We start from the raw sequence: 25,634 nt of genomic DNA, 5'->3' as shown, positions 1-25,634 counted from the left end.
TTTATTAAATCAAATAAAATATGGTGTCGATCAATTGTGCTGCACAAACGTAGCAGCACAATTTTTGGTGCTGCACAAACGAAGCACAGTTGATGGACACCGTATTTCATTTAATTTCATAAATGTGGATGGGCTGGTTGACCTTTGGAAACAGACACAAAAAGTTGTGCAGCACATTAATCAATCAATCAACGTAGCACAGTCGCTACATTGTGTGGCACAAAGTAGCGACTGTTTAATTTCGTAAATGTCTATTGGCTGGTTGACTGGAAACATTTATTAAAGTCTTTAAAGAAATAGCAGCACAAATGAAAGTGTTGCAGCACAAACATCTGACACGGATTTTGTTTAATTTGAGGAAAGTGGGCGGGGCCGACGTCCCTCGGGTTGGTGTGAATGTTTTTAGCTCACACCAGCTAGCACTCGGTCCCACCCCGGACTTGCGATGTGTTACTGTGATGATGCAGAGTGTGGTGGAAGGTGAAGAATAAGACAACGGAAGACAGGTGATGCTAAAATGAACATTTATAATGACTGCTGTTGCTGTCGCAAAATAAGAATCCTTAAAAAAAGACCTCATATATATATTAGCACTAGATTGCCCACTTCACTGGTAATCCACAAGTCAAGAAACACAACTCACTAGGTTTTTTTTTTCGCTTTACAAACACAATGCTACAATTACATTAAATACTCAATAATCTTTAAGTCAGTTAATGAATGTTGTTAAAAGCAACCACTAAGATACTAAAAAATAAAAACAAAACAATAGTATTAATTCACCTTTTTTTTCCAGTCATTCCCTTTTTCTTGTTGCGACGTTATTTATTAATAGTATATCAATAATAGTCTGAGAAATAAATAGCTCATGTGGTGTTGTCACGGCGATGGGGCAGGCAGCATAAATCAAGAGTGGAGCTGAGAGCAATGCAATGAAATGGCGGGAGTCGAATTTATTTCCAGAAAAAAATGCAACATGGAGATATGATCCGACTTTTTCTTCTTCTTCTTTTTTTTTTTTCCACTAATGGCGGTGTTTTTATTTTTTGTAATGATGATATATGTGGCTAACGCTAATAAAAACACACTAACGCCACTACAACTCACTGGTAGGAAACACATCAACAAATGCACATCGAGAATGGCGTTTAGCTAGCCGTCGAGGTTAGCGGTTGCTATCTGAAGCTAACAGGGAAGCTAACAGTGCACACAGGAGGTAAATCAACACTAATAACAGCACAGGGCAACACTAGCAGAGCCGATTAAAGATCACACTACGGGAGTTCAGGAGTTTCTCTCTTTATGCTGCCGGCCCCGTTCTGCTTATCACGTTCTCTCTTTACAGCTTGGCAAAAAACTCTGACAAAAATATTTACAATGAGAGAGAGAGAAAAACGTGGAGAAACAGTTGCTTTTTATGCTTTTTCTTTTCTTTAAGGATCTTTTTCTTACTTTCATTTTTTTTTTTACTTGTATCTCAGAGAAATGTCCCCCAATGATGAGCAACAAACAAACAAACAAACAAAAAAATAATAATAATCCAATCATATCAGCTAGCATTGCACAGTCTCAAGAGAGGTTTTAGGGATGGAATGGAGAGTTATCGTCCAAACAGTTGAATGAACACAGAAGTGGGGAAGGAAGGTCAAAGTTCATGAGGAAGGAGGGAGGAGGAGGGGGTGGGGTGAAAGTTCAAAAATAGTTCGAGAAGACAGAGGATGGGCTGCGCAGCTGACGGTGCGTAAACACTCCCCCACACACACACCACGGTGCGTGATTTGGATGTTAAACGACAAACAGAAACAAAACAAAAAATCATCATTAGAAAAAACAAAATGGAGATTTAAAAAAAAAAAAAAATCTTTCCCCATTGAGAAAAAAAATCAAATGGAGCGAGAGCGATCACAGAGAAAGGAAGAAAGAAGGAAGGAAAGGGGGAAATGGCACACAATCAAAATGGAGTCCAACAGGCTGAAGAAATGACAGAATTAGGAGGGAAAAAAAGAAAAGAAAAAGCAGCTGGCATGAGCGGTAGTAGCGCTGTTTCTGTTTGGTTTCTGGAGTAGGAAGGTAGCCGACCTGCAGAGGGGTTAATCCTGGCCGGGTTTAGCTCTGTGGAGGGTGGAGGGTGGGGGGAGGTGAGGAAGAGGAGGAGGAGGAGGAGACAGGTGGTGGTAGGTGGGGCAAAAGGTGCCGTTCAGTTGAGGCGTCATGAGCGACATCATGTTATGAGGGGCGGAGCATGCTGGCTTCATGGGTGCTTCCAAGATGGATGTCCAAGACAATACAACTCAAAAAACGCTTGGAATGGTAGTAGTAGTAGGAGGAGGAGTAGTAGTAGTCACTGTTTGTTTTTGTTTTTTTTTGTTTGTTTTCCTCTCTTTTTTCTATTTTGGCACTCGAGAGAAGAGATTCGTGGGAGGCGGCAGAGGAGAAGAAAAGTGTGAGTGTATGTTTGGACGAAGAGGAGGAGGAGGAGGAGGAGGAAGGAGTGGGCAGTGAAAGTGCACAAAAAGGAGAGCATGGAGTGTGTTTTGTTTGTGTTTATATGTGTATGTTTGGAAAAAAAAAAAGGGTAAACAAGCTACAGACAGAAAATGGCATTCTTTTTTTTTCTTTTTCTTTTTTGTTAAAACAGATTCGGGTTAGAGCATACAGTACAAACCAAAAACCAGGAAGGTAAAGAGATCAACAGAAGAAGAAGAAACAGAAAAACAGTGATGTGACAAATGCAGTCTACAGTTGCTGCTGGTGTTTCAATGGGGACCGAGTTTCCTGTAACACACCGTGGAAAGCAGGTTTCTAGAGGTAGGTGGAGTAAAAAGGGCCAAAAAATGAAAAATGAAAATCAGAACAAGTTATGACCTGTTGAGCAGGTTAGGGGTTAAACTAGCTACACATTTAAGAAATTATGATTCATCGGCTTTCAACAGAGACGGACATGAGGAGCATGCACATCTAAACACACAAAACACGGATTAATGCTAAACATCTACAGTGGTCTCACGCTCAGCTCGGCCCGTCATGCAGTGTCAGCAGAGTTTAACTAGTGCAAACATTTAAAACCTCATGGCAATACTTTCTGACAGGAGGATAAGACGGCCATGCTGAAGCCGATAAAGTGAACACAGGAGGTGCCGGGACTCAGAATACTTATTTTATCTGGGAGTCAGAAAGGCGTTTACCAGAGATGCACCGATCTCAGCCGATACCGATCGCGTCTGGTTTCCTTTTTTTATGGACTGAAAACCCGATAAAAAACCTGCTGCAGGTTTTCGTGAAGGAGGCTAATTACATAAAAATCCATTTTTAAAACGTTGAAATACTGTTAAAACAAGACGAAACGGCTAAAAAACAAATATAAGTCGATATCAACAATTATTAATTTCTTGTTTCACATATCTGAAATACTGCCAAACTGTTGGCGTAACCTTTCCTGTTTTCCAGTTGTTTATTTTCAAACAACTTTCAACTGCCAGTTACTCAGCAGGTCGTTGCTAGGTAACCAAAGGTTAAGGGGGGTGGGGGGGGAGCTTGTAACTGCTTCTCACCCATCAGGCTGTTGCTAGGCAACCGAAGAGCGAGCGAGTCGGGTGATTCCACCAACCTAAGCTAGGTTGACTCTCTCATGTTTTATCTAGCTGCTAAAACATGAGAGTTTTAGCGGCTAGCGTGTTTCCTTTGCCATATTCTAGTAAAATGTCAGAGTCGCATCATTAGCTTAGCATTGTTTACAAAAAAGAGATTCTGCTGAATGCAAATATTTCTGCAGCACAAAACCCCGGAGAGTCACAGCATGGAAACTATTGTATTACACTATAACAAGATAATTGATAATCAATAAAGTGTAATAATCTGTGCAATATATCATTGTTTAAAATACTGTATCATTATACTGTAGGACTCCTTAACCTTTATTTAAACTGAAAACATTTCATTTAAGTGTTTACAGCATGAAGAAATGTCACTTTTCTGTTTCGATTTATTAAATAACAGGAGGGAAAAAATCGTCCGGTTCCGATGACCGGATCGGTGCATCCCGATTAAAACACCGACGCATGAAGGAGTTTTTACCTCCTTCTGTCACACCGGTCCTGGATTCCTCCTGCATAACTAACTCACTGCATAAACTGATGAATTAATGCCAAGATAAGCCAGAAAGTGAGGGAAGGGGGAATAAAAAGACTCCAGACAAAACGCGTCAACAGGTTAGTAATGTTAGAGCACGAAACCACAGAAAAACACATGAAAGCTCCTGCAGCAGTTGTGAGAAAAGTGAAACTCATGAAATGATGAGAACATTCGTGGACAATCTCTGTCTAGATTTGTAGCTAAATCCTAAGAAATATATAGATTTTAATGTGCGTTTCAATATTTTTAATCCAAGCTCGCTCAGGATGTAAGAAAGGAAAGTTTGTTCAAAAGCTTTGTTCAAATCCCTCGCAAGGAAGTCAATTTAAACTCTAAAAAATTCCTCTTCCTGTTGTAGCAAACATGAGGCGGCCATGTTTGTTTTAAAGCAGCTGCATGGAATAACAACAGTTTGAACGTAAAACAATATCAAATGCTCTACCCTTATCAACATGCAGAGATTTGTTTCAGAAAATCAACAACACACACTGCCTATTTTTTTATTATTTGTTTTTCTTTGTTTTTTTTTTCTTCTTTTTTTGTCCACGCTTCACTTTGATATCATGCAATATAGACGTGCAAAAAAGATAACATCTATTTCCACAAAATACATTTTATTTATTTTTTTCTTGTTGTAGCTATAAAAGGTTGTATTTAAGAATGCTATCTTAGTCACATTTTCTTTAGCATGACGATGCTAAGCTATCGCTATGTTGATCAGTCTAGCCCCAGAGTTGTAGTAGTGCTGTTGCATTCTGGGAGGTTGAGTTCCCAGAGGGTCACCTAACACTAAGATGGCGGTTCCTTCTTTAGCAGGAAGGACAAAAAATGAAAGTTATAGTGAGGTGCTTCGTCTTTTAGCCTAGCTAATTCTTAAAAACAGATATGGGAACTTCACCCTTACTATAAATAAGTTTCATTTGGCACTTTTCACATTTTCTTAATATAAAAGGAGGTCTCTTATTACCTAATGTTTTTGAGTTAACACGTTTAGAGTTTTAGCTCCTTCAAGACATGTTTGGCACAAAATTAACTTATTGTCAGCATCTAACATTTATTTTTACAGCGTCGCTTCAAACTCGCTGCTCCAGCTGAAGGACAGGCTCCGATATGTTTTCGTCTTGGTACATCAATTATTAAATAGCAGCATTTCCACAATTTTAAAAAAGAAAACAAAAAGATGTACTTTTGTAAACCTATCCAACATCTACGGTTTAACGCTCCTATGCGGCAGACAGAGGATAAAAGACGGGACAACACGATATGCCGACGCGAGTATTGCTTCCAGTACTTGTCACATTTTTATTTCAGTCGCCTAACGTTGAGAAAAACTTAAAGATTATTTTAAGGTTTAATCAGTGAGATGAAATATAAATCCTCTCTTCATTAATAATAATAATAACAATCTAAGCACGTCTCCCGCTAAAAGATGCTGCACTGCATGCATGTTTTCTGCATATTGCACATTCAGTCTATAAATAAACTGTTTAAAATCACAAATTCCAGTGAGTTTGACATTTTTTTAATGTTAAATTCTGATTATTTTGCGTATGAAACGCATGCAGCACAGTATCTGTTCACTGAAGAATGGGAGCAAAATCTACCAATGAAATCCAGTCAAACCCGAGTCAAGATTCTCCCTGGTGATATGTGTTTGTGTACGACGGCGTGTTGGGCCGACACGGACAGAAGAGCAGGGAAGGAGGGCTGGATTTCTGACAAAAAATCTCTGAAATCTTCTAGAAAAAATAAGAAAATTTACGAGTCTGAGAAGTAAAATAATTGCAAGAAAAAGAAATTCAAGTTTAATCTCAGAAATTTTCTAAAAGAAAAAATGTGGAAACTTCTGACTTTGAGAAATCAAAAGTTTTCTAGAAAAAAACAGAAATTTTATATAAAAATAAAACGGTTGCAAATATTGAGTTTGAAAAATCACCAATTTGCAAGAAGAAATTCAGAAGCTTTGAAATTAACCTCAGAGATTTTCGAGAAAAATAATTTGGAGATTTCAAAAGTTTTCTAATTTTGAAACTTTTCTCGAAAATCTGTTTAATCTGAAAATTTCTGAGATTTTCCTAGCAAATCTTTTACTTTTGGAGCTCAAGGTGATAAAAATGAAAAATAAATAAAAAATTCTAGAAAGTTTCTTAGATTTATCTCAAAATTTGAGCTTTTCTCTATCAAATTTATAACTTCTCAAATTCAGACTTCAATATTTTTTCTTAAAAATTACAGAAATTTAATTAAATGTTTTTTTCTGGCAAAGTTTAAACTTTTCAAACTCAGAAGTGTCTTGCTTTTTCTAAAAAATTTTTTAGATTAACCTCGAAATTAGTTTTTTTAAAAATCAAATTTTAAGCTTGTTTTTTTTCTGAAACATTTCTGAGATTTTCAAACAAATGTTCAACTTTTCAAACTCAAAAACTTCCTTATTTTTTCTAGACATTTTCTGAAATCAGTCCCAAATGTTCCAGGTTTTTTGTCTGAAGCTCCTCCTGTTTTCTCGTCCACATCGCCTCCAACACGCCGCCGCAGTTTGTGCAAATGGGACTCCAGCTGACCAGCCGCTGCTCTGAGCTGCACCAGTGTTTCCTCCTGCAGCTCTCCGTAGGCGTGGCTCTCTGCGGACTCTATCTGAGGCGTTTGCTGGGGCAAGCAGCAGACATGCATCGATCGGGGCAAACAGCAGACATAGTCACCCATGGAGCGATGTGTTAGGAGGAGAAGGGTGTCAGAATGGGAGTGCACTGGGAAAGAGGAGGTGAGCAGAGTGTGGATGGAGTTAGATGGGAGTAAAGAAGCCTCCTTACCAAGTTGTGGAGATTAAACCCTCACTGGCGCTCCAACTGAGAACGACGCGTTCGCTAGCAAATCTGATCTGGGCTCAGATTGTTGTTGTTGTTTTAGCTTAGTAAAAAAAAATAAAAAAATAAAAAAAACACACCCCCTCCTCAGTTTTAGCGTTTGGACTTTAAAACTCTGAGCTGCGTTGAAGAACTGGTTTGATTTGATCCGGTTTCCGACCCGGTCTCTCCCTCAGGACTCGGATATGACGACTTCTTCTGATGTTTCAGATACGTGGATTTGTTTTGTTTTGTTTCCCTGCCAGTCATGATGCCGTCTGCAGCACGCATCCCTGACCTCCAGCAGGCCGGGGGAGCGGCTCTCTAGCTTCACAGTGCATTAAGACAAAATAAGAAAAATAATAAGAATAATTCAGTGTACTCCGATTTGCTTAAAAAAAAACACAACACAAAATATATTCAACACAATAAACAGCATCTTCAGCAGCCTACAGCGGGCAGTAAACGAACGGGAGCTCCGCTCCCCGGGTGCGTGTTGGACATCTGCCCTTTAACCTTTGACCTCGTGGCAGTCGGACGGGCGAGTTTATCTCCTTTCACTGATATGCATGCTGCCTTTTGAAGAACAAATCTGCGCGCAGATTTAGCGGCGGCCCCCAGACGAACGACGTCTCAGTGTTTTTATTTAGGTTTTGTTTCCGCCCGAATCGACGGCTGCGTCTCCTCAGTAGTCAGTCCTAAGTGCTCTGGCTGGATCCAGTTAAACTGAAACAGGGGAGGCGGGTTTGGAAGACCACAGGCCGAGATCGGCTCGTCTAAACGACGCAGTTTCAGCTGCAGCAGGGCAGGATAAACAGGAGCGTAATGCAGCTGCACCACAGCGCCGATAAGCCCCCTGCTGGATTAGAAATGTAACTGCAGGCTGCGCCGAACGTGTGATGGATTCCCTCTGGTGGCGCCGAATAAAGCGCCGGGTGTGTCCTTCAGCGAGCGAATGTGTGTGTGTGTGTGTGTGGAAATTTGGTAGGAAAACTTGAACATTTTGAGCTTAATCTCTAAAATTTTCTAGAAAAAAACTTGAAAAGTCAAAAATTTGGCAGAAAAACTCGAATTTTGAGACCTGAAGATTTCTAGAAAAATCTTGGTAAATTTCTGAGTTTCAAAAGTCAAAACTTTTCAGCTTTTGACTTCTTGAAATGTTTCCAAAAGTCAAACATTTCCGTCTTTTCGAACTCAGAAATGTCCGTGTTTTTTTTCCTCAAAATTTCTGAGATTTTTCTAGAAAATTGTCAACACTTCAGATTTTTTTTCCCCAGCAATTTTCTGAGATTAATCTCCAAATTTTTAAAAGTTGAAAGTTTGATGTAAATATTTTAAGATCTCAGAAACTTGTAGAAAAATCTTGAAATTTTGTAAAAATTCTAAAGTCAGAAAGTTTTGACGTCCGAAACTCAGAAATTTCCACGTTTTTTTTTTCTCTCAAATATTTCTGAGATTAATCTTTAGATTTCTCAGATTAATCTCAAAATTTTTGAAAAGTCCAAAATTTGGTAGAAAGTTTGAGATCTCAGAAATTTTCTAGAAAAAAGCTGGAAATTTGAGTTGGAGTAAATTTTTTCTTTGACTCTTTAAAATGATAAAATTTCAAAAAGTCAAAAATGTTCCAACTTTTCAAACTCAGAAATTTACACTTTTTTTTCAAAATATCTTGGCTAAATCTCAAAATTTCTGAGTTTTTTTTTTTTTTAGCAAATATTCGGCTCAAAAATTTCCATGTTTGTTTTCTACCAAATTTCCGACATTAATCTCAAAATATTTCTGTTTTCTAGCAAAACTCCAGCTTTTCAAACTGATAAATTTCCAGGTTTTTTCATCACAACGTCTCGTCTGAACGATTCATCTTTAGTTGCAGCGGACGATAACTGGACGCTTCACTTCAGCTACAGACAGCAGATATGATGGATTCTCTTTCAGTGGCACCAAACATGATGCTGTGACGTTTCCTTTCAGCGCTCGTGTGAGAGTGTGTGTGTGTGTGTGTGTGTGTGTGTGTGTGTGTGTTCCCTGTTCTGCTCTTTGACTGGATATATCACTCTAGTGTTCTTCCTGCCTGGGGCGGCTCTCTCACTGGACATAAATAAGACATATATTACACTATTTGACATTACTATTCCTCTTACATGAAAACAAAAACCAGAACAAAAAGTCTCATTTACATTCATGTCAACCTGAATTCACAGATTTAAAAAATTAGACTGCGCTTTAAACGAGCGATGTTATTAATAAATAGCGACAGTGGTGGAGATTTCCTGTAGCAAAACGACATCAGCTGCGTTTTTAGTCAACAGATGACGGCGCAAATTGACCTTTTTAAAATAAATTGTCACTTAAAAGAAATTATTGTTTAAAAAAACTGCAATGGAAACAATTTTTTCACATCGCACGAGTCACATGACCAGCAACCGGATGTTGACTCTCAAACCACGAAGAAGAAGAAAACAGGAAGTAGTTTTTTAATGACTCATCACGTTTCTTATTTAATTGCAAAACTTTAAAATTTTGCGCACATTTGTGCCGGAAACGCAGCTGCTGTCATCATTAGTGTTATTATTATTATTATTGTTATACTGCAGAGACGGGTCTGCAGCGCTGCACCGGTTGCGCCTGTGTGTGTGTAAGTGTGTGTGTGTGTGTGTGCGCGCGAATGAAGAAACGCCCTCACGCTCCTCACCGAGATTTGAGGGAGGCGAAGTTTTCGGGAGTTGAGGACGTTTCTTAGCTTACACACATTAAGCTAAAGTCTGCAATCTTTCTCTTTTTTTAAAACCATTAAAAAGGGGAGGGGCTGAAGCGAAAGGGGGCGAATTTAAAATTTCCTGGATTAAATAAAATCAAACTAAAATCTGTTTGAGGATACAGCGTGTGGGCTGGAGGGGCCGGCGGCTGGGATGGGATTTGGGAGTGTTGCACCCTGTAAACACCAACCCTCCGCCTCACCCTGACCCTCGTGACCCTTGACCCCCGCCGCACTCTGTAGCCTCCCAGTCTAAATGGCATTCAGCTCTGTCCACACAATACACAGACAGCTTAATTTACTGAACAAAAAACAAAAAATAAAACAATAAAAAAATCCCGAAAGGTCAAGACGTTAAGTAATAAAACCTTATTTACATTTTACACATTTTTTTCTTGGTTTTTCAGCGTAATAACTCGCTCCCCCTCCCCTCCTCAGCACATTTTTGCTTCGAGTCAAAAAACTTCCTTTTTTTTAATATAGAATACTGAAAACACAGAAGAAAACGGCGCAAACGATTCCTTCCGATATTCTTTCTCTCCTCTCCTTTTTTCCATTCTCCCTTTTTCTTTGCTCTCCTCCCCCGAAGCCCCCATTCCTTTTTCACTTTTCCTCCTCATTTCCGGGCGGCTGTCAGGTTTAGCCCACCTTCTGTGGGTTGGTGGCGCGGACGCCCTGCTCGTAGGTGATCCGCTGACTGATCAGGTACTGCGCAGCCTGCGTGGCGGCCTGCGACCCCGTGATGGTCACCTTCCTGTTCCGAGTTCCCGGGATGAACTCGCCTTTCTTCGAGATCTGGATCCTGGCGCCGGTCAGCTCCTGGTACTCCACTAGCGTCTTCCCGCCTTTCCCCAAGATGGCGCCGACGAGGTTCTCCGGCACGGCGATCTCGACCACTTCCTTCGCTCCCTCTGCTAGCTTCTCAGTCGCCAGGAGGGACGACGCCACCAGAGGCGACGCCGCGCTCAGGTAGCCATTGGTGGCGCCGGTGGCGGCTGCCAGTGACCCCAGAGAGAGGCCTCCCAGGCTCGCGACAGGGTGCGCCGCGCTGGTAGACGCGTCGCTGGCGTACGACGCTAACAAATTAGCCGCGGCGGCTGCTGCTGGGTTGGCGTTAGCCGCTACGGCGGCTAGCACCCCGGAAGCGGCGGCGGGATTGAGCCCCAGCCCCAGAGAGTTGGTGTTGTAGCCGTAGCTGGCCAGGGTGTTGAGCGCAGAGGTGATGGCGAGCAAATCGTTGCCTGAGAAACTGGACATGGTGGTCGGGAACGCGCCGACTCCCGCCAGGCCCGCCTGGCCCAGCAGAGAGGAGGCGGTGGCGGCTGCAGCGGCCGCCGCCGCCGGCATCACCTCGGTGGAGTTGGCGTACGGGGAGCCGGTGGGGTTGGAGTTGGCCACCGGCCCGGTGATGTTGGAGTAGGAGATGTTCAGGCAGGAGGAGCTCTGAGGGTCTTCCTGGATCTTCTGGATGATAATCTCCACGGCTTTGCGGTTCTGCTCCGGCTCGCCACTGATGGTGACCACACGCTCCTGCAGGTTGATGCCCTCGGGCTTCTGGGATAGCTGGACCCAAGCCCCAGACTGCTCCATCACTGCCTTGACCGTAGCTCCGCCTTTGCCGATGATGAGGCCGGCTGTGCTGTTGGGGACAATCAGCTTGGCCTGTTGGGAGGACAAGAAGACAGAAGAAGAGTTATTAACAGGAAAATATTTTAACCGCAAGTCCAGGAGACGTTCAGCGCAACGCGCAAGATCCCGCAGACAACTCGCTAACGATGACTAGCTGTCAAGTTGTCAACATAATGCACCAATTATTAAATGTACTCCTGATATATAAAAGAATATGTGCTTTTCTACTGATTGTCAACACTACCACAACTAGATAACAAGTCAGGAAAAAGCTTTAATTAAGAAAAATAATAGCCAGGAAGAGGGAAGTAGGTCAGTTATGCTAGCTTGACTATGACAAGGAGAGGAAGCGAAAAAAGAGAGAGAGAAATGACAAAAGATGAACGATGTCTGAGAGGTGATGAAAAGAAACGGACATTCAAAGTGTCACTGGAGCCTGACGTGGAAGATTACAAACTGTCTGCAGGATTTATTATTTTTTATTATTTTCATGGTTTTGCTGAATAACAGAGCGAGGGAGCGGAGGAGAGGCAGGAAGAGGTAAACAGAGTGGGAGGGATGGATGGATGACAGAGAGATAGAGCAGAAAGAGTAGAAAGAGGAATGCTAAAGAGGATACTTCTGTGGAGAGAGAAAATAAAAAATAAAAAAATAAGTAACACCGGCTCCCAGGGGTCAGCGTTACCATGGAAACACAGCTCCGGCATTCAAAGGGTAGAGATGAAGGGAGCGGGGCCGACGAAGCGCGCAGAAAACCTGCGATTCTGAGCTGGAAATCTAAAATTTACACAGAGAAACTTTTTATTTTATTATTTTATTTTTTTTAATCCTCATCCAGATGCAACACTGAGATCAGCTGAGGTGGAAATGTGATCGTAGCAGAAAACATGAGTCCAGAAAAGGATGCAACATATTTTTAGTGTTATTTAGACACCATGGAACAATGAAGATGATAACTTATAAACGGCGTTACAATAACTGCACATTCCTTCAAAATAAAAGGCTTAGAAGTTGGTAAAAGCACTGAAGGAGGGGCAAAAATACTAAATTGTTTTTTGAATTTCTATTGAAAAAAAAAATTCAAATCTGGCAACAACTCCAAAATTAAAAAAAAAGAAAAAGCATCATATCCACAGTGAAACAGGATGGTGGCAGCATCATGCTGTGGGATTAAATGAACACTTCATCCCAGATCCCTTTTCAGCTTTGATCAAAACCCTTCATGTATCTACGTGGTTTCATTAGAGCCAATGCAGATAAATAACAAGGAAATTTCCAAAAATCAAACTTATGGAAATTTTGAGATTAATCTCAGAAATTTTCTAGAAAAATCTTGGAAATTTCAGAGTTTCAAAAGTGGGAAAGTCGGTTCTGTTAGCCAATTATTTCACTTGTAACAAGACATTTTTTCCCTTGTTATTAGTGGAACTAGTACTGGGTTGCTAGGTAACGGGCTGGGCTTGGCTGGGGTTGCTAGGTAACGGCAGAATATTCAACCAGTGAAACTTGAATTTTTTTTAATTGATATTAAGGAATTATTGACTTAAAACAAGCTCCTATATTTTGATGAAAAGTTGCTTATATGTTCCTGTTTTTAGTGTATTGACACATTTGCCCAGTAAACTACACAGAAATCCTCGGTAAGGTTTCGTGTCTTTGCAGTTCAGACCGAAGCGGCTGTGAGTTGAGCAGAAAGGCGGCTGTGACGCGCGTCTTCGCTGACGCCTGCAGAGAATGACGCATGTCTGCTGCAGCTCTGACCTGGCAGCAGAGGAAGCTCTCAACAAAACATCACATTTCATCTCTAAACACGTGCATGTTGTGTATTCCTGAGAGCTTTGAGTAATAATGAGTAAAAATAAAGTGTGAAGAGAAATTATAGAACATTCACCAGTTAGGCTGCTTAAATTAGTGCTTGATTTGTGTTTGGCTCCTCGTTTGCTGCATGTGCAGCTGCATTTCTTTTTGTTTTTTTTGACTCTTATTTCTCATTATCTGCACTGCAGCTTTCTTTCTCCCAGGCAGCGGCTGAATTTACATAGAAATAGAAAATTAGCGAAGGCGGCGCAGATTTAAACTCGTCGCACTTCTGCTGCAGCGGCTGGAATACGGTCTCCTCCTCCAGGGGCCGTTTGTTTGGGCCGCTCCTCTGCTGGGATTAGCAGTTTAGTTTGTTGGTTTTCCTTTCCTCTGAAGGCGTGAACGGGAGCCGGTTTGGTTTCTGATCGACTCTCGAACACAGCGAGGATCGCTCGACACGTCTGCTCACGTCCTGCTGCTGCCGCTGCCGGCTCGGCGGCAATCTGCTGCGTACATGAATGAGACTAACAAAGTGTGAACTCCACTTCCTGCTGATCACCAAACCTTAAACTGAGCCGATTAGCATTTAGTGGAGTCACCGCTGTCGTTACACTGCAAAAACACAAAATCTAACCAAGTATTTTTGGTCTGTATTCTAGTGCAAATATTTTAGTACATTTGAAATAAGATCAACTAACTTACAGGTAACTTTTCAGCAAAAGACAGCAGCTTGTTTTAAGTAAAGAATTCCTTGATATTGATGAAAAAGTTTAGTGTCACTGGTAGAATATTCCGTTGCGCCGTTGCCTGGCAACCTCAGCCACGCCCAGCACGTTGCCTAGCAACCCAGTTCTAGTTCCCCCTTCAGATTATTTGACTTAGAGGAAAAATGTCTTGTTATAAAGTGGATCTAGAACTTTTTCATCAACATTAATGAATGATTTTCTTTAAATAACCTCCTAAAATGTTAGTTTTGTCTTATTTCAGGTCGACTAAAATATTTGCACTAGAAACTAAACGAAAATACTTGGTAAAATTTTGTGTTTTTGCAGTAAAAAAACTAATTTTACCAAACGTTTGTGTCCATTTTTTCAGTAATCCTGAAATAGGACAAAACTAACTTTCAGCTAGGTTTTTAGAATATTCCTTTAAGTAAATAATTTGTTAATACGGATTAAAATTATGAATTCAATTTTATAACAAAACATTATTCCCATAAGTGAAAGTAACCTGCCAGTGGAACTAGAACTGGGTTGCTAGGTGACGGGTTGGTCTTGGCTGGGGTTGCTAGGTAACGGTGCAGCGGAACATTCTACCAGAACTTTTTCATCAATACTAAGCAAGTATTGACTTAAAACAAGCTCTTATATCTTGCTGAAAAGTTACTTGTAAGTTAGTTTTGTCTTATTTCAAGATATTTGCACTAGAAACTGGACCAAAAATACCTTTAAGATTTTGTGTTTTGCAGTAGGATTTTTGATTCAGGTCACAGAGCTGTCCTCCCTGCACTCAGCTCCTTCAGACTAGCCAGCAGCAATTAGCAAATACCAGCTGAGCTCATTATAGGAGCTACTTCTCAGTGAAACGCTGGTAAAAACGTCATTAGAGTTAATAGTGAGGCCATGTTGGGACGAGTCCCAGAAGGCGGAGCTTCAGAAAGAGCATGAGATTCTTAAAGAGACAGAGACCCAATCTCAAGATGTCAATGAGGAAGTAACATGACTTTTCAGTCATATTTGATGTATACAGCATTTTTTATAAGAACTGAACTTAAAAGTTACTTGATTGTGCTATAAAATGCCACTATTTGTCTGAGAAACACATAATTCTGCCCCTTTAGGAAACAAACAGCTGACATGGAGGTGAAAACCGTTCTGTTGGAGGTTTTTGCAGCTCAAACTGTACAACTTTTCTTTTCTTACAACAGTCATTTGTGTCGTCTTTTGAGTGATTCTGGCGGTAAAACGTGCTGACAGGAATCCGGGTCCGGCCCGATTGAAGGGGGGGGATGTTTCAGATGTTTTACCCACGGAGTGTTTCTGAAGCGCCGTGTGGGTGGGAGGATAACCAGCGGCGCGTCTCAGTCCTGCTCGCTGCTAATGATCCCATCTTCAGTCTCCATCCAACTGATCCACGCTAATGAAGCTCTGCTTTCCTTTTTTGTCTTTCCATCTTCCTGTTTTCTTTCCTCCCGTCAACCTTTTCACTTTTTTTTAATAATCCGTTTGCATTCCTGCGTTCAGACGTCTCGAAGTGTCTTCCTCTCGTTAACTTTTACGGCTGTAATTTTCCGGTGAATTTACAATAGTTAATTCTTTCCTCAGACCTCACACAGCATGTTCCCAGCATGAAGGGCATTTTCTCTAGAAATTATCCTCTTAATCCTGCTTTTATTTCGCCGACACTGTTGCTTCAGTTCGCTCTGATGACTGGCAGCAGAGATTAGAGGACAGCACACTGCAAAAGCACCAAGTCTTACCAAGTATTTTGGTCTAGTTGTAACTGTTAGTACTGCTGACGTGAGACAAAAGTAACTTACAGCTAACGTTTTAGATTATTTTAAGTAAATAATTTGGTAATAGTAAGTTAGTTTTGTCTTATTTCACAAGTACAAAGATATTTTCAGTAAAAACTAGAACAAAAACATGTGATAGGATTTTGTGTTTTTACAGTGTAGGCAGAATCTGCTTTCCTGCTTTTTGAGGCTCAGGTTGAATTTTTTGCTGCTTGTTTACATTTGTTGGTGGAAAGTTTCTGCAGAGGTTAGCCGGCGGGTTTTTGGCTTCCATCCAGCTGCTGACGAGAACGTCCTGCTGCTGCAGCTGCTGGACTGAGGTCGAAGGTCAAACTCAATCTCCTGAGCATGAATCCACTCGCTGCGAAAGCAGGAAGGGAAGTGTCGACTTCAGCAGGGATGTGGGCTTAGCGGATAAATCCGAATCGATGTGGACGGCAGCGGGGGATGATGGGAGTCCGCAGCTTGGAACGGGTTCAGGTTTGGAGCTGCTGGACGTTTATGAAGGTCAAACGGATTAAATATCGGTCCAGATTATTTCTATCACACAGATGTACTGGATTTGAATAAATACAAGACCCTGGAGATTAGGAACTATCTAATTAGTGACCAGTGACTTTCTGTTTCTCTGGGGTTTAAATGTGATGTTTTTGCCACTGAGGACTCATTAAATCCAGAGGACCAGAACCAGCGCAGGACATGGCAACCCAAACCAGCACCGACTGGAAACTTCAATCTGGACTTAAAGCTAAATTAACTCTGGATCGCTCTTCTCTTCCTCCAGATTATCTTAATTTACAAATAGAATCCCAAAATTTACTGAAAATACTTTAATTGTAAATTCTGGGGAAAAAATCTGAAATTTGAGGAAGAAAGTTAGAATTCTGAGATAAAAAATATCAGAAATTCCAGATTAAAGTCAGAATTCTGAGATTAAATTAAAAATTCTGCGATTAAAAAAATATAAAATTCCTTTTCTGAGAAAACTAGTAAGAAATACACTTTGCTGCAATATTTTTTTTTTTCAGATGTACTAGCCTGATTTTAAAAAAAGGTAGCGGGGAACCAATAATAATGTATAATAATAATCAATAAATTTGGATTTTTCTTAAATTTTCATTGTGAGATGATGTTGCTATGACAACATCAAAAAACAATAACTACGCATCAAAATATGGTAATAAAAATGCCGTTTGAGTGACTAAAAGTTTTCTGCTTGGTCTACCATTGTGACGGCTTTCTGAAATAGATCGCTACGGTTCGCTGTGAACCCGATATCGGTAACCTGCTCCGGAATAGATTGTGGATTAGTAATTTTTAGACCTGTCATGTTGATAATGATGATCCGTATTCTCATCACAGCTTTGTGTCGCGTTCCGTCCAGGTCACACGGCTCCGCATGTCGCTAACACACACACACACACACACAAAACCAAAACGCACACAAACGAAATGTGGCTTTATTTCTACCTTTGTACAAACCAGCGCGGCGACGACAAACCAAACAATGTCTGCATGTTGTGTGAACACGGAGAGCGGCTGGACGACGGCGGAACAACTGTTGAGGCTCTTGGAGGTTGAACTTTGAAGTCTTAAGCAGGGGACTTTAGCTTAATCTGCCTCCCACTGATCCGCAGGCTTAGCCGTCTCGCTCTCTCTCTCCCCACGTCTTGTTTACCTTTCCCCCCTTCCTCTCTGTGTTGTCCTTCATTTCCATCATCCAGGAGGAGAGAAAACCCTCCACCCCCCAAAACAAAACTAAAAATAAGAGGATGACAGAAGAGACGAGCGACAGAGCTGTATTAACGGCGACACAGAGGAATAAACGAACACACACATAAATATGTTTACACGTTTGTAAACTCAGCGTTTGTTCCCCTGAGACCAACAATTCATTTCTGGTTCCTGTGGTTGATTTGTATCTGAGACCGTTTAGCAAAAACAATCAATATTTTGATATAATTGATACTACAAAAATTATTCTGATTCTTTTTTGAACCTAAATTGATTTAAACTGATCCATTCTCATTTGCCCAAATTGTCGCATTTCTAGGTAAATGTTGAAAGATGGCACATGCTAACAGCGCTAATGATGCAAGCTAACACTACAAGTAAGGCATAGTGTTGAAAGACATCACATGCTAGTTATGCTAAAGCTGGAAGCTATCACCAGAAGCTAATACTACAAGTAAAGAAATGATGAAAAATGCAACATGCTAGCTGCCATAAGCTACAAGCTAACACCATAAGCTAACACCACAAGAAAGGAAATGCTGAAAGAGGCCACATGGTAGCTATGCTAATGCCGCAACCTAACGTTACGAGCTAACAGTACAAGCTAATGCTATGTCACAGCATGTTTGGGAGCAACTTAAAGTCCATAAACTTTTGTTCACTGCAGCAGTGAAGTAGTAAAACTGATTAGCTAACAATATTGGTTTAAAACTTATCAATACTGCAAGAAAATGGTCATTTATTTTTAGTAATTTTTACAAATTATGACCAAGAGTGCCATTAAATATGGCGTGCACCGTAAGTTTATACATTTTTAATCATTATAAAATAACTTTACAATGTTTTAAACTACCAAATTAGAAATGCTAATTTCTAATTAGCATTCAGAAATTATGCTAATAATTCATTCTGTTGTTTATTCTGAATGATTCAGAATAAACAACTTGTCCAGATGTTGACCAGCCGTTGTGTTATCCTGTTAGTTTACTCTTGATTCCAACAAACTTTTAAAACACCAGATTTTTAGAGGATCAAATAATCAACTGGACTTTAAAAGATGCCTTTGGCGACTGCTGAGGAAGCAGCAGGAGTGCATTTCGTTTTTCCATCACTGAACCTAATAAATCTTTGGTTCACCTTTCTGAGAGGAAAGCAAAATGTCTGTCTGAGTTTCATGTGAGCTAAAATTTTTTTTAAATGAATTACAGCTTCTGTAATAAAATGCAGAAACTCAGTATCCTCTGTTGCTGAAGATAAGCAGAGATCGAGAGCGACTGCCGTTTTGCTGACTGAGCATTTATGCAGAGGTTGTACATTTCAGGAGTGATAAAAGAAAAAAGATGAATAAAAAGTTATGAAGTATGATGTAACCAGGAAGCGGGGGAAGCAAAACAGCATGTCCAATATTTATGAGTGAGCACAAAAGAACAGAAAACTTAAGCGGCCATGTTTTCATGTCTTTTCCTTAAACATTAACATTTTCTGGCTAGGGCAAATGGATGGAAATATGTTGACATCATATTGTTGCTCATATGTTCTTGGATTTATTGCCTTGGCCTCCACAGTTATGTGTTTGAAAGCAGGAGTAATAGCTCCCACCGGTCAGACTCAGGTTACTTCAACTAAATCTGTCCCATTTTTACTGTTTTTTTAGGCAAATTATGACTTTTATTTATGAATAAACATGCTAACTGTCCTCATGCTACAAGCTAACGCTACAAACTAACACTACAAGTGAGGAATCCTGTTAAAAAATGCCAAATGCTAGCTGCGCTAATGCTTCAAGCTAATGCTACAAACTAGCACTACAATTAGGGAAATGCTAAAAGATGTCGCATGCTAATTGTGCAATGCTTTTTGTGCTAGTGCTGCAAGCTAATTCTACAAACTTAATATATGTATAAGGAAATGCTGAATGATTCAGCATGCTATTTGTGCTAACACTACAAGCTAACACAACAAACTAACACTACGAATGAGGAATTCTGTGGAAAGATGCTACATGATAGCTGCGCTAATGTTTAAAGCTAGCGGTGCAAAGAAACACTACAAGTAGGGAAATGCTGAAAGGTGCAACATGCTAGCTGCGCTAATACTACAAATTAAAGCTACTAATGCTTCACAATGAGTAAGCAGATAAAAGAAAACTTAAGCGGCCATGTTTTCACGTCTTTTCCTTAAACATTAACGTTTTCTGGCTATCACAAGTGAAAATGGATGGAAATATGTTGACATCATATTGTTGCTCATATGTTCTTGGATTTATTGCCTTGGCCTCCGCGGTTATGTGTTTGAAAACAGGAGTAATAATCACTGAAGCTCCCACCGGTCAGACTCAGGTTACTTCAACTAAATCTGTCCCATTTTTACTGTTTTTTAGGCAAATTATGAGTTTTATTTATGAACGAGCCTTAAAAAATTCAACTTTAAACTATGAGTTGCAGCAAGATGAAAAAAAGCTTACGTTTTTTTTTAAATGTGAGAATTTGGTTGATTTGAAAACTAAATTTACATCTTTGCCCCCTGTTGGCCATTAGAAAGAATGCAGTCATTAACAAACACAGTGACTTTTAAAAAAAAAAAAATTAAGCATTAATCTGTTATTGATCAATAACAACAAATAAATCAACAAAGTTTCACTAGTGTAGTTCAACACTCAATATCAGACTAATCTTCTGACATTTCTCTGAAAATGAGTCCTACACCATTTTCCCAACATGAATGTCAAACTTCCTGTGTAAAGGAGCAAAAACAGGAAGCAGGAAACAGGTGTTGACACAGGAGGTGGAAGGTTACAGGAAGTGGCTGCATGTGGGCAAATGGTCAGCTATTAAAGTTAAAAACAAATCGGTCTGAACAAAAGACTAGAGAGGCTAAAAAAAAAATCCCTGGAATAACAGAAAACGAAACTCCAGATCAGGTAACGTTCAAAGTCTGAGTGAACAGCGTTTAATAAACCGTCTGAGTGAACAATATCTGCTTATAAGACATGCTGAAAGTAAAACCTCTAAAATGTTTTTTTTTTTAAAGTTTGAGATATCTTTTATGTATTTTTTTAAAAATGTCTTAAATTGTCAAATTTAGGTGAACTTAGCGTTAGCATGTAGTCCTTGTCCATATCAGAATAATAATAATAAAAAAACATTTTGCTGTTTTCTTCTGCACTTTCTCAAAATAGTGGATGGACTAATTTATACAATTTGACAGTATACAGATAAAACGTCCACATAAAAATCTCTGGCGGGCCGGATTTGGCCCCCTAACCTCATGTTTAACGTGCTGTAAAGCGTTCGCCTCTGCAGACGCTTTAAAAATAATAACATTCTTGTATTTTCAGGACACGAACATTAAAATGTAACATGCAGAAGAATTTACAAGGAATTACTTCAGACCTAAATAATTTGTATCATGGCTGTATGAAAATTTAAAGGGAAATTATTATGCAAAATTTAGGTTTTGCACATTTTTGTGCTTCCAGTTTGGTTTCTAGTGCTTCTAAAAATAAACAGTCCAAGCACTTAAAAAAACAAAAAAAAAACATCCAGCTGTTCTTTTGGCAATAAGTGAAGGAGCCGCTTCAAAAACCTCCAGAATGTTGAGTCATAACTGACATTACCTAGCAACCCCAGCAGAGTTCCGCCCGTTACCTAGCAACCCCAGCAGAGTTCCGCCCGTTACCTAGCAACCCCAGCAGAGTTCCAGCACATTTGGAACTCATGGTTTTACTGCTGTACATTGGCTGAAAAGACAAGTGTTTTGCTGTTCATTTGCCATCCAGAAACTACTTGCTGCATCCTTGTTGGTTGTGCAGGAGGCTCCACTAATGCTTTTCAAAGCTGTTAGCTTGTATAATTGCGCATCTGTTTGCAGCCATTTTCACGTGCGAGTGTAAACAATGAGTTGGGGTCCAGAAACAGAGTATTTGGATTTAAAACGACAAGACGCCCTAAAACAGCTCAAATCTCATTACCCAAGAATTATTTTGTGCACAGAAAATGTCATGAACAGGTTTTGTATAGGCCATAACTGTAACCTGTTCAAAAAAGCATAACAGGGTGTGATGGACTTGTTTTATGGAAATTCAAACTTTAAACAATACCAGTTATTGTTTTTTATTTGGCTACTTCTCCTCATAATTTCACCCTGGCCTCCAGAGGAATCCGCTCGGCCCATAAATCGTCTCCTGTCCCGTTTCGTGTCCTTGAAGCGTGCCGAGTCGACTGTTGGTGTCGTTGCTGCTTTGCTTTTCTGTCTGCCTGCAGCTGCTTCTCAAGCTGCAGGCCGCCGTCACTCCGCAGCTGTCGGCTAACAAGTGTCCAACTCGGCGCTCCACCCATCTATCTTTATGTCATCGTCTGCAACACTTTTTATTCCCAACCCATTGTTCCTTTTTTCCCCTCTGTTATCTTTTGTCTTCCCCCTCGCCTCCTCTGACTGGACCAGAGGTCCCGGCGCCGCAGCAGCCGGCCGCGATCCGCACGCGCAGAGCGGCGAAGACGACATTTTATCCACGGCTGAAACCGTAGAGGCGCCACGGTTCACACAGATTCATCTTTCAGAGGCGCACATGTCGGACCGGGGCGGGAATGTCGCATCAAAGTCAAGCTGTGTTATCAGCGGTGTCCAAAGCGTGGCCCGGGGGCCATTTATGGCCCGTGGAGCGATTTTTTTCTTTTAGTGCAGTTCAAGAATGACACCAATTTATTTACTTGATTTTTTTTAATATCATTTTTTTAAGCTACATTATGTGACTTTCATAAACAATATGCTTTTTTTTAGGTCAAGCTTTTCAATCTGTGAAAAGTTTCATTTCCTCCAAACCAAAAACAACCAATCAGATCCAGGAGGCGGGTCTTAGCGCTGTCAATCGTCCTGCTAAATGTGCTAACGTCAGAGAAACAACTCACCTTTACAAGAAAACGTTGTGTTTATCCGCCATATATAGTGACTATGCTAACTAGAATTAGCATTCAAAACAGGCTAAGCTAGCTGAAGCAAGCAAGGGAGAGAGTGCGGAGGGTGACTGTCAGCGCTAAGACCCGCCTCCTGGCTCTGATTGGTTGTTTCTAGTTAGCAAAGGAAGAATTCCTGTCACAATAAATTTTGCAGGATGATAAATTGTCCCAGAAGTTATTGCAATAAACAATAATATTGTTAGTTTGTGGTCATTTAAGTAATATAACAAGATCAAATTCTCAAAAATCATTAAACTTTAAATTCTAATGAACATTTACCACTGGAAGATATTTTAAATATCCAAAATAAACAAAACAACAAATCAGATGAATCATGAAGTTTCTGTAAACAAAATTGTCTATTTGAGACCAAAACACTGAAAATGACAGAAAACTTTTATCATCCAGTTTTTTGTAGAAAGAGGAAAACAATTAATAATGCAAATGGAAATCATTGAGCTCATTTTAATTTATCATTCTTAACTGGGAGAAGATGGAGAAAATAATTTTTTTCATACATTATCCATCTCATCCTAGACTAACAACAGTTTCAACAAATATGTAAATATTATTTTTAATAAAAGTGACTTACTGCAGCTTTTATCAGGGTAAAATCATTACTGGCATGATTTTCTTACAGTGGAAAATGTGAAGTATGACAAAAGTATCTGCCTTTTTACAACCAAGATCCACTTTTACTGAAAAATCAACTTTGTTTCACCTAAAATTTATTCAGTTCAGTTAAATACAGCAAACGTTTCGAAAGCCTAAAATAATTATACAACTACAAGCCTTTCTTTTAATAAATTAAATGTGAAAATTACTTTTAAATATTTGTATCCTAAAAACAGAAAAAAAAAAAAGTGCTGCTTTATTTGCTTTTATTAAGAAGTTTTTTTTCCCTCGTACATTTTTTCAACTTAACGATTTTGGCCCGCCTGATGAAACGTTTAGAGAAGTCTGGGAAAGTGTGAGTTACTCATCCATGCACTGTTTTTAATCCAGCAGAAGTTAGAAAAACATTTTGCAGTAAAATCTCCGTATCACTCAGCGTTTGTTTCTCCAGGTTCTTCTGGAAAACTTCGGAGTCCGGCGGCGTTTGGGAGGTTATTTTGGAGCAGGAGTTTCTCTGTGTGTCATCAGATGCGGCACAAACCCATTTAGTTGCTGCTCTGACTTGGTATAAATAGCCTGAAGAGCAACAGGGGGATTCGCCCTCTATTATAAGAGTCTAAATATCAGCAGCTATTAGCCGCCTGTCTCCCTGCGGCTTCTCAAATCATCCAGAACCGGATCACTCAGCTGCCAGTCGGCCTCCGGCTGCAGCGCTCAACATAAAAATACTGTCTACACATTCAGTTAAATAAAAAACTAAATACTTTATAATAACTGAAGTTGAATGCAGGAAGCTTTGAACCGCAGGTAACGAAACCCGCCCACCGGCACTGAAACGCACCAATTAGCACGTCGTGTCTCGTTTGTGCGACCTCTGCGAATCGTGAACGCCGACGTTTTCATGTCAGGACGCAGATTTCCTGTGAGCTGTTGCTTGGAAACAGGAAGCAGAGCTCTGGTTTGGAAAAGACCCCCGCGGAGCCCTGACCTTTGACCTCTGACTTCACTCTCATTTTGTAATTGCTTGTAAAAGCGGCACAAACGGAACATCTCACAGATTCTGACGGCCTTTTAGGAACCTCACATGCTGCTGGAGACGAGATCGACCGGCAGATGCATTTATCTCTAAATATTTATTCATAATTATGAATTTCTACCATTTAGAGAGGATAAATCACAGCCAGGCAACAAAACTGGTCAGAAACTAGAGTGATGTTGTACAACGGAGTGTAAAAGGGACATGATAGGAAAAAATGAAAAATAAAAATATTATTGCCAGAATAAAGTCATAATATTAAGAGAAAATGTTTTAAACTTTTTAATGGTATGAGAAAAACATTTCAATATAACGAGATTAAAGTATTATTTGAAGATCCCGCGATATTAAAACATCACGATATTTCTTGTTGACGTTACTGCTAGCTAGCTGCTGCTAGCATGGCTTCATCTGATGAAATTCTGATAGAAAACACATAAATCCATTTTTTACTTTTTGGATTTCCAGCCGGAACAATAAATGGCTACAAAATGAAAGACAAAACAAACAATAAGCAACACAAGTTGCTCAGAAAGAGGCAGGAAGCATCACCATAGCAACCAGTAGCTGGACATCTAAGGGTTGTTGAGCGACATCATACTGAAGCTGATCAATAGCAGCTGGGAAACGATCAGTGCTGCACTGTAGACTATGATTAGTTGAAGAGCGTGTCTTAAAATGAAAGCAGAAAAAAAAAAAAACATCATTTGGAGTTTGTGGCAAGAATCTATAAAAATGCAGAATATAAGCCTTTGTGGAGCACAAATTTGATCTTTGACGTCGTAAAATCTCATTTGGTTTCATTCTGATGAACTCCACATCATAACTCATCTCATGAATATAGTGTTTAGTGTTGCACACTAAAAACAACTTTCCTTTATGTATAAAAGCCTAATTTTAAAGAGTAATCAACAGATTCCTGCTGCTGCTTCTTCCCAAGCAGCATCAACATCGTCTTTCTCCTCACAGTTGATGTTTTATAATGCGAGTTTTTGCATCATGGAGCAATGATGTTTTCTTTCACACCTTTACATCATTCTGCTGATGCATCCAAACAAGAAATCACATAATCAGAGGAGAAAAGACGCTACGGCGTCTCCAGAGCTGAGAAATCAGGATGCAGCACTTCTGTCTGATTTATGCACACACTGCAAAAACACCAAAACTTACCAAGTATTTTTAGTCTAGTTTTTAGTTAACATTTCTTATTACACTTGAAATAAGACAAACCTAATTTACAAATAACTTTTCAGCAAGATACAGCAGATAGTTTTAAGTCAGTAATTCCTTGATATTGATGAAAAAGTTCTAGTTCCACTGGTAGATTATTCCACTGCGCCGTTACCTAGCAACCCCCAGCCACGCCCAGCCCGTTACCTAGCAACCCAGTTCTAGTTCCATGGGCAGATTTTGTTTCACATAAGGGAAAAATGTGAAATAATCTGCCAGTGGAACTTGTATTTTTTAATCAATATTAAGGGATTATTGGTTTAAAACAAACTCCTGTTTCTTACTGAAAAGTTACTTGTAAGTTAGTTTTGTCTTGTTTCAAGAGCACTGAGATGTTTGACCAAGAAACTAGACAGAAAATACTTTGTAAGGTTTTCTGTTTTTGCAGTGT

The 25,634-nt window shown here is 39.9% G+C and overlaps 1 protein-coding gene across 3 annotated transcripts in view; it reads right to left on the bottom strand.

The window, feature by feature from the left end:
• Positions 1–8,668: 8,668 nt before the first annotated feature.
• nova2 (NOVA alternative splicing regulator 2) overlaps positions 8,669–25,634 on the bottom strand; it is an 88,418-nt gene continuing 71,452 nt past the window's right edge. For all 3 annotated transcript variants that reach the window (XM_032591062.1, XM_032591059.1, XM_032591061.1), the window contains one exon: positions 8,669–11,391. In XM_032591062.1, the coding sequence (XP_032446953.1) occupies positions 10,369–11,391 (1,023 nt within the window). In that variant the 3' untranslated portion in view covers positions 8,669–10,368. The remainder of the gene's footprint in view (positions 11,392–25,634) is intronic.

Source organism: Xiphophorus hellerii, chromosome 18 (assembly GCF_003331165.1).
Source record: "Xiphophorus hellerii strain 12219 chromosome 18, Xiphophorus_hellerii-4.1, whole genome shotgun sequence".
Classification (NCBI taxonomy): Eukaryota; Metazoa; Chordata; class Actinopteri; order Cyprinodontiformes; family Poeciliidae; genus Xiphophorus; species Xiphophorus hellerii.
The sequence above is the reverse complement of the archived record's forward strand: the minus strand, read 5'-3'. Positions and strand labels throughout refer to the sequence as shown.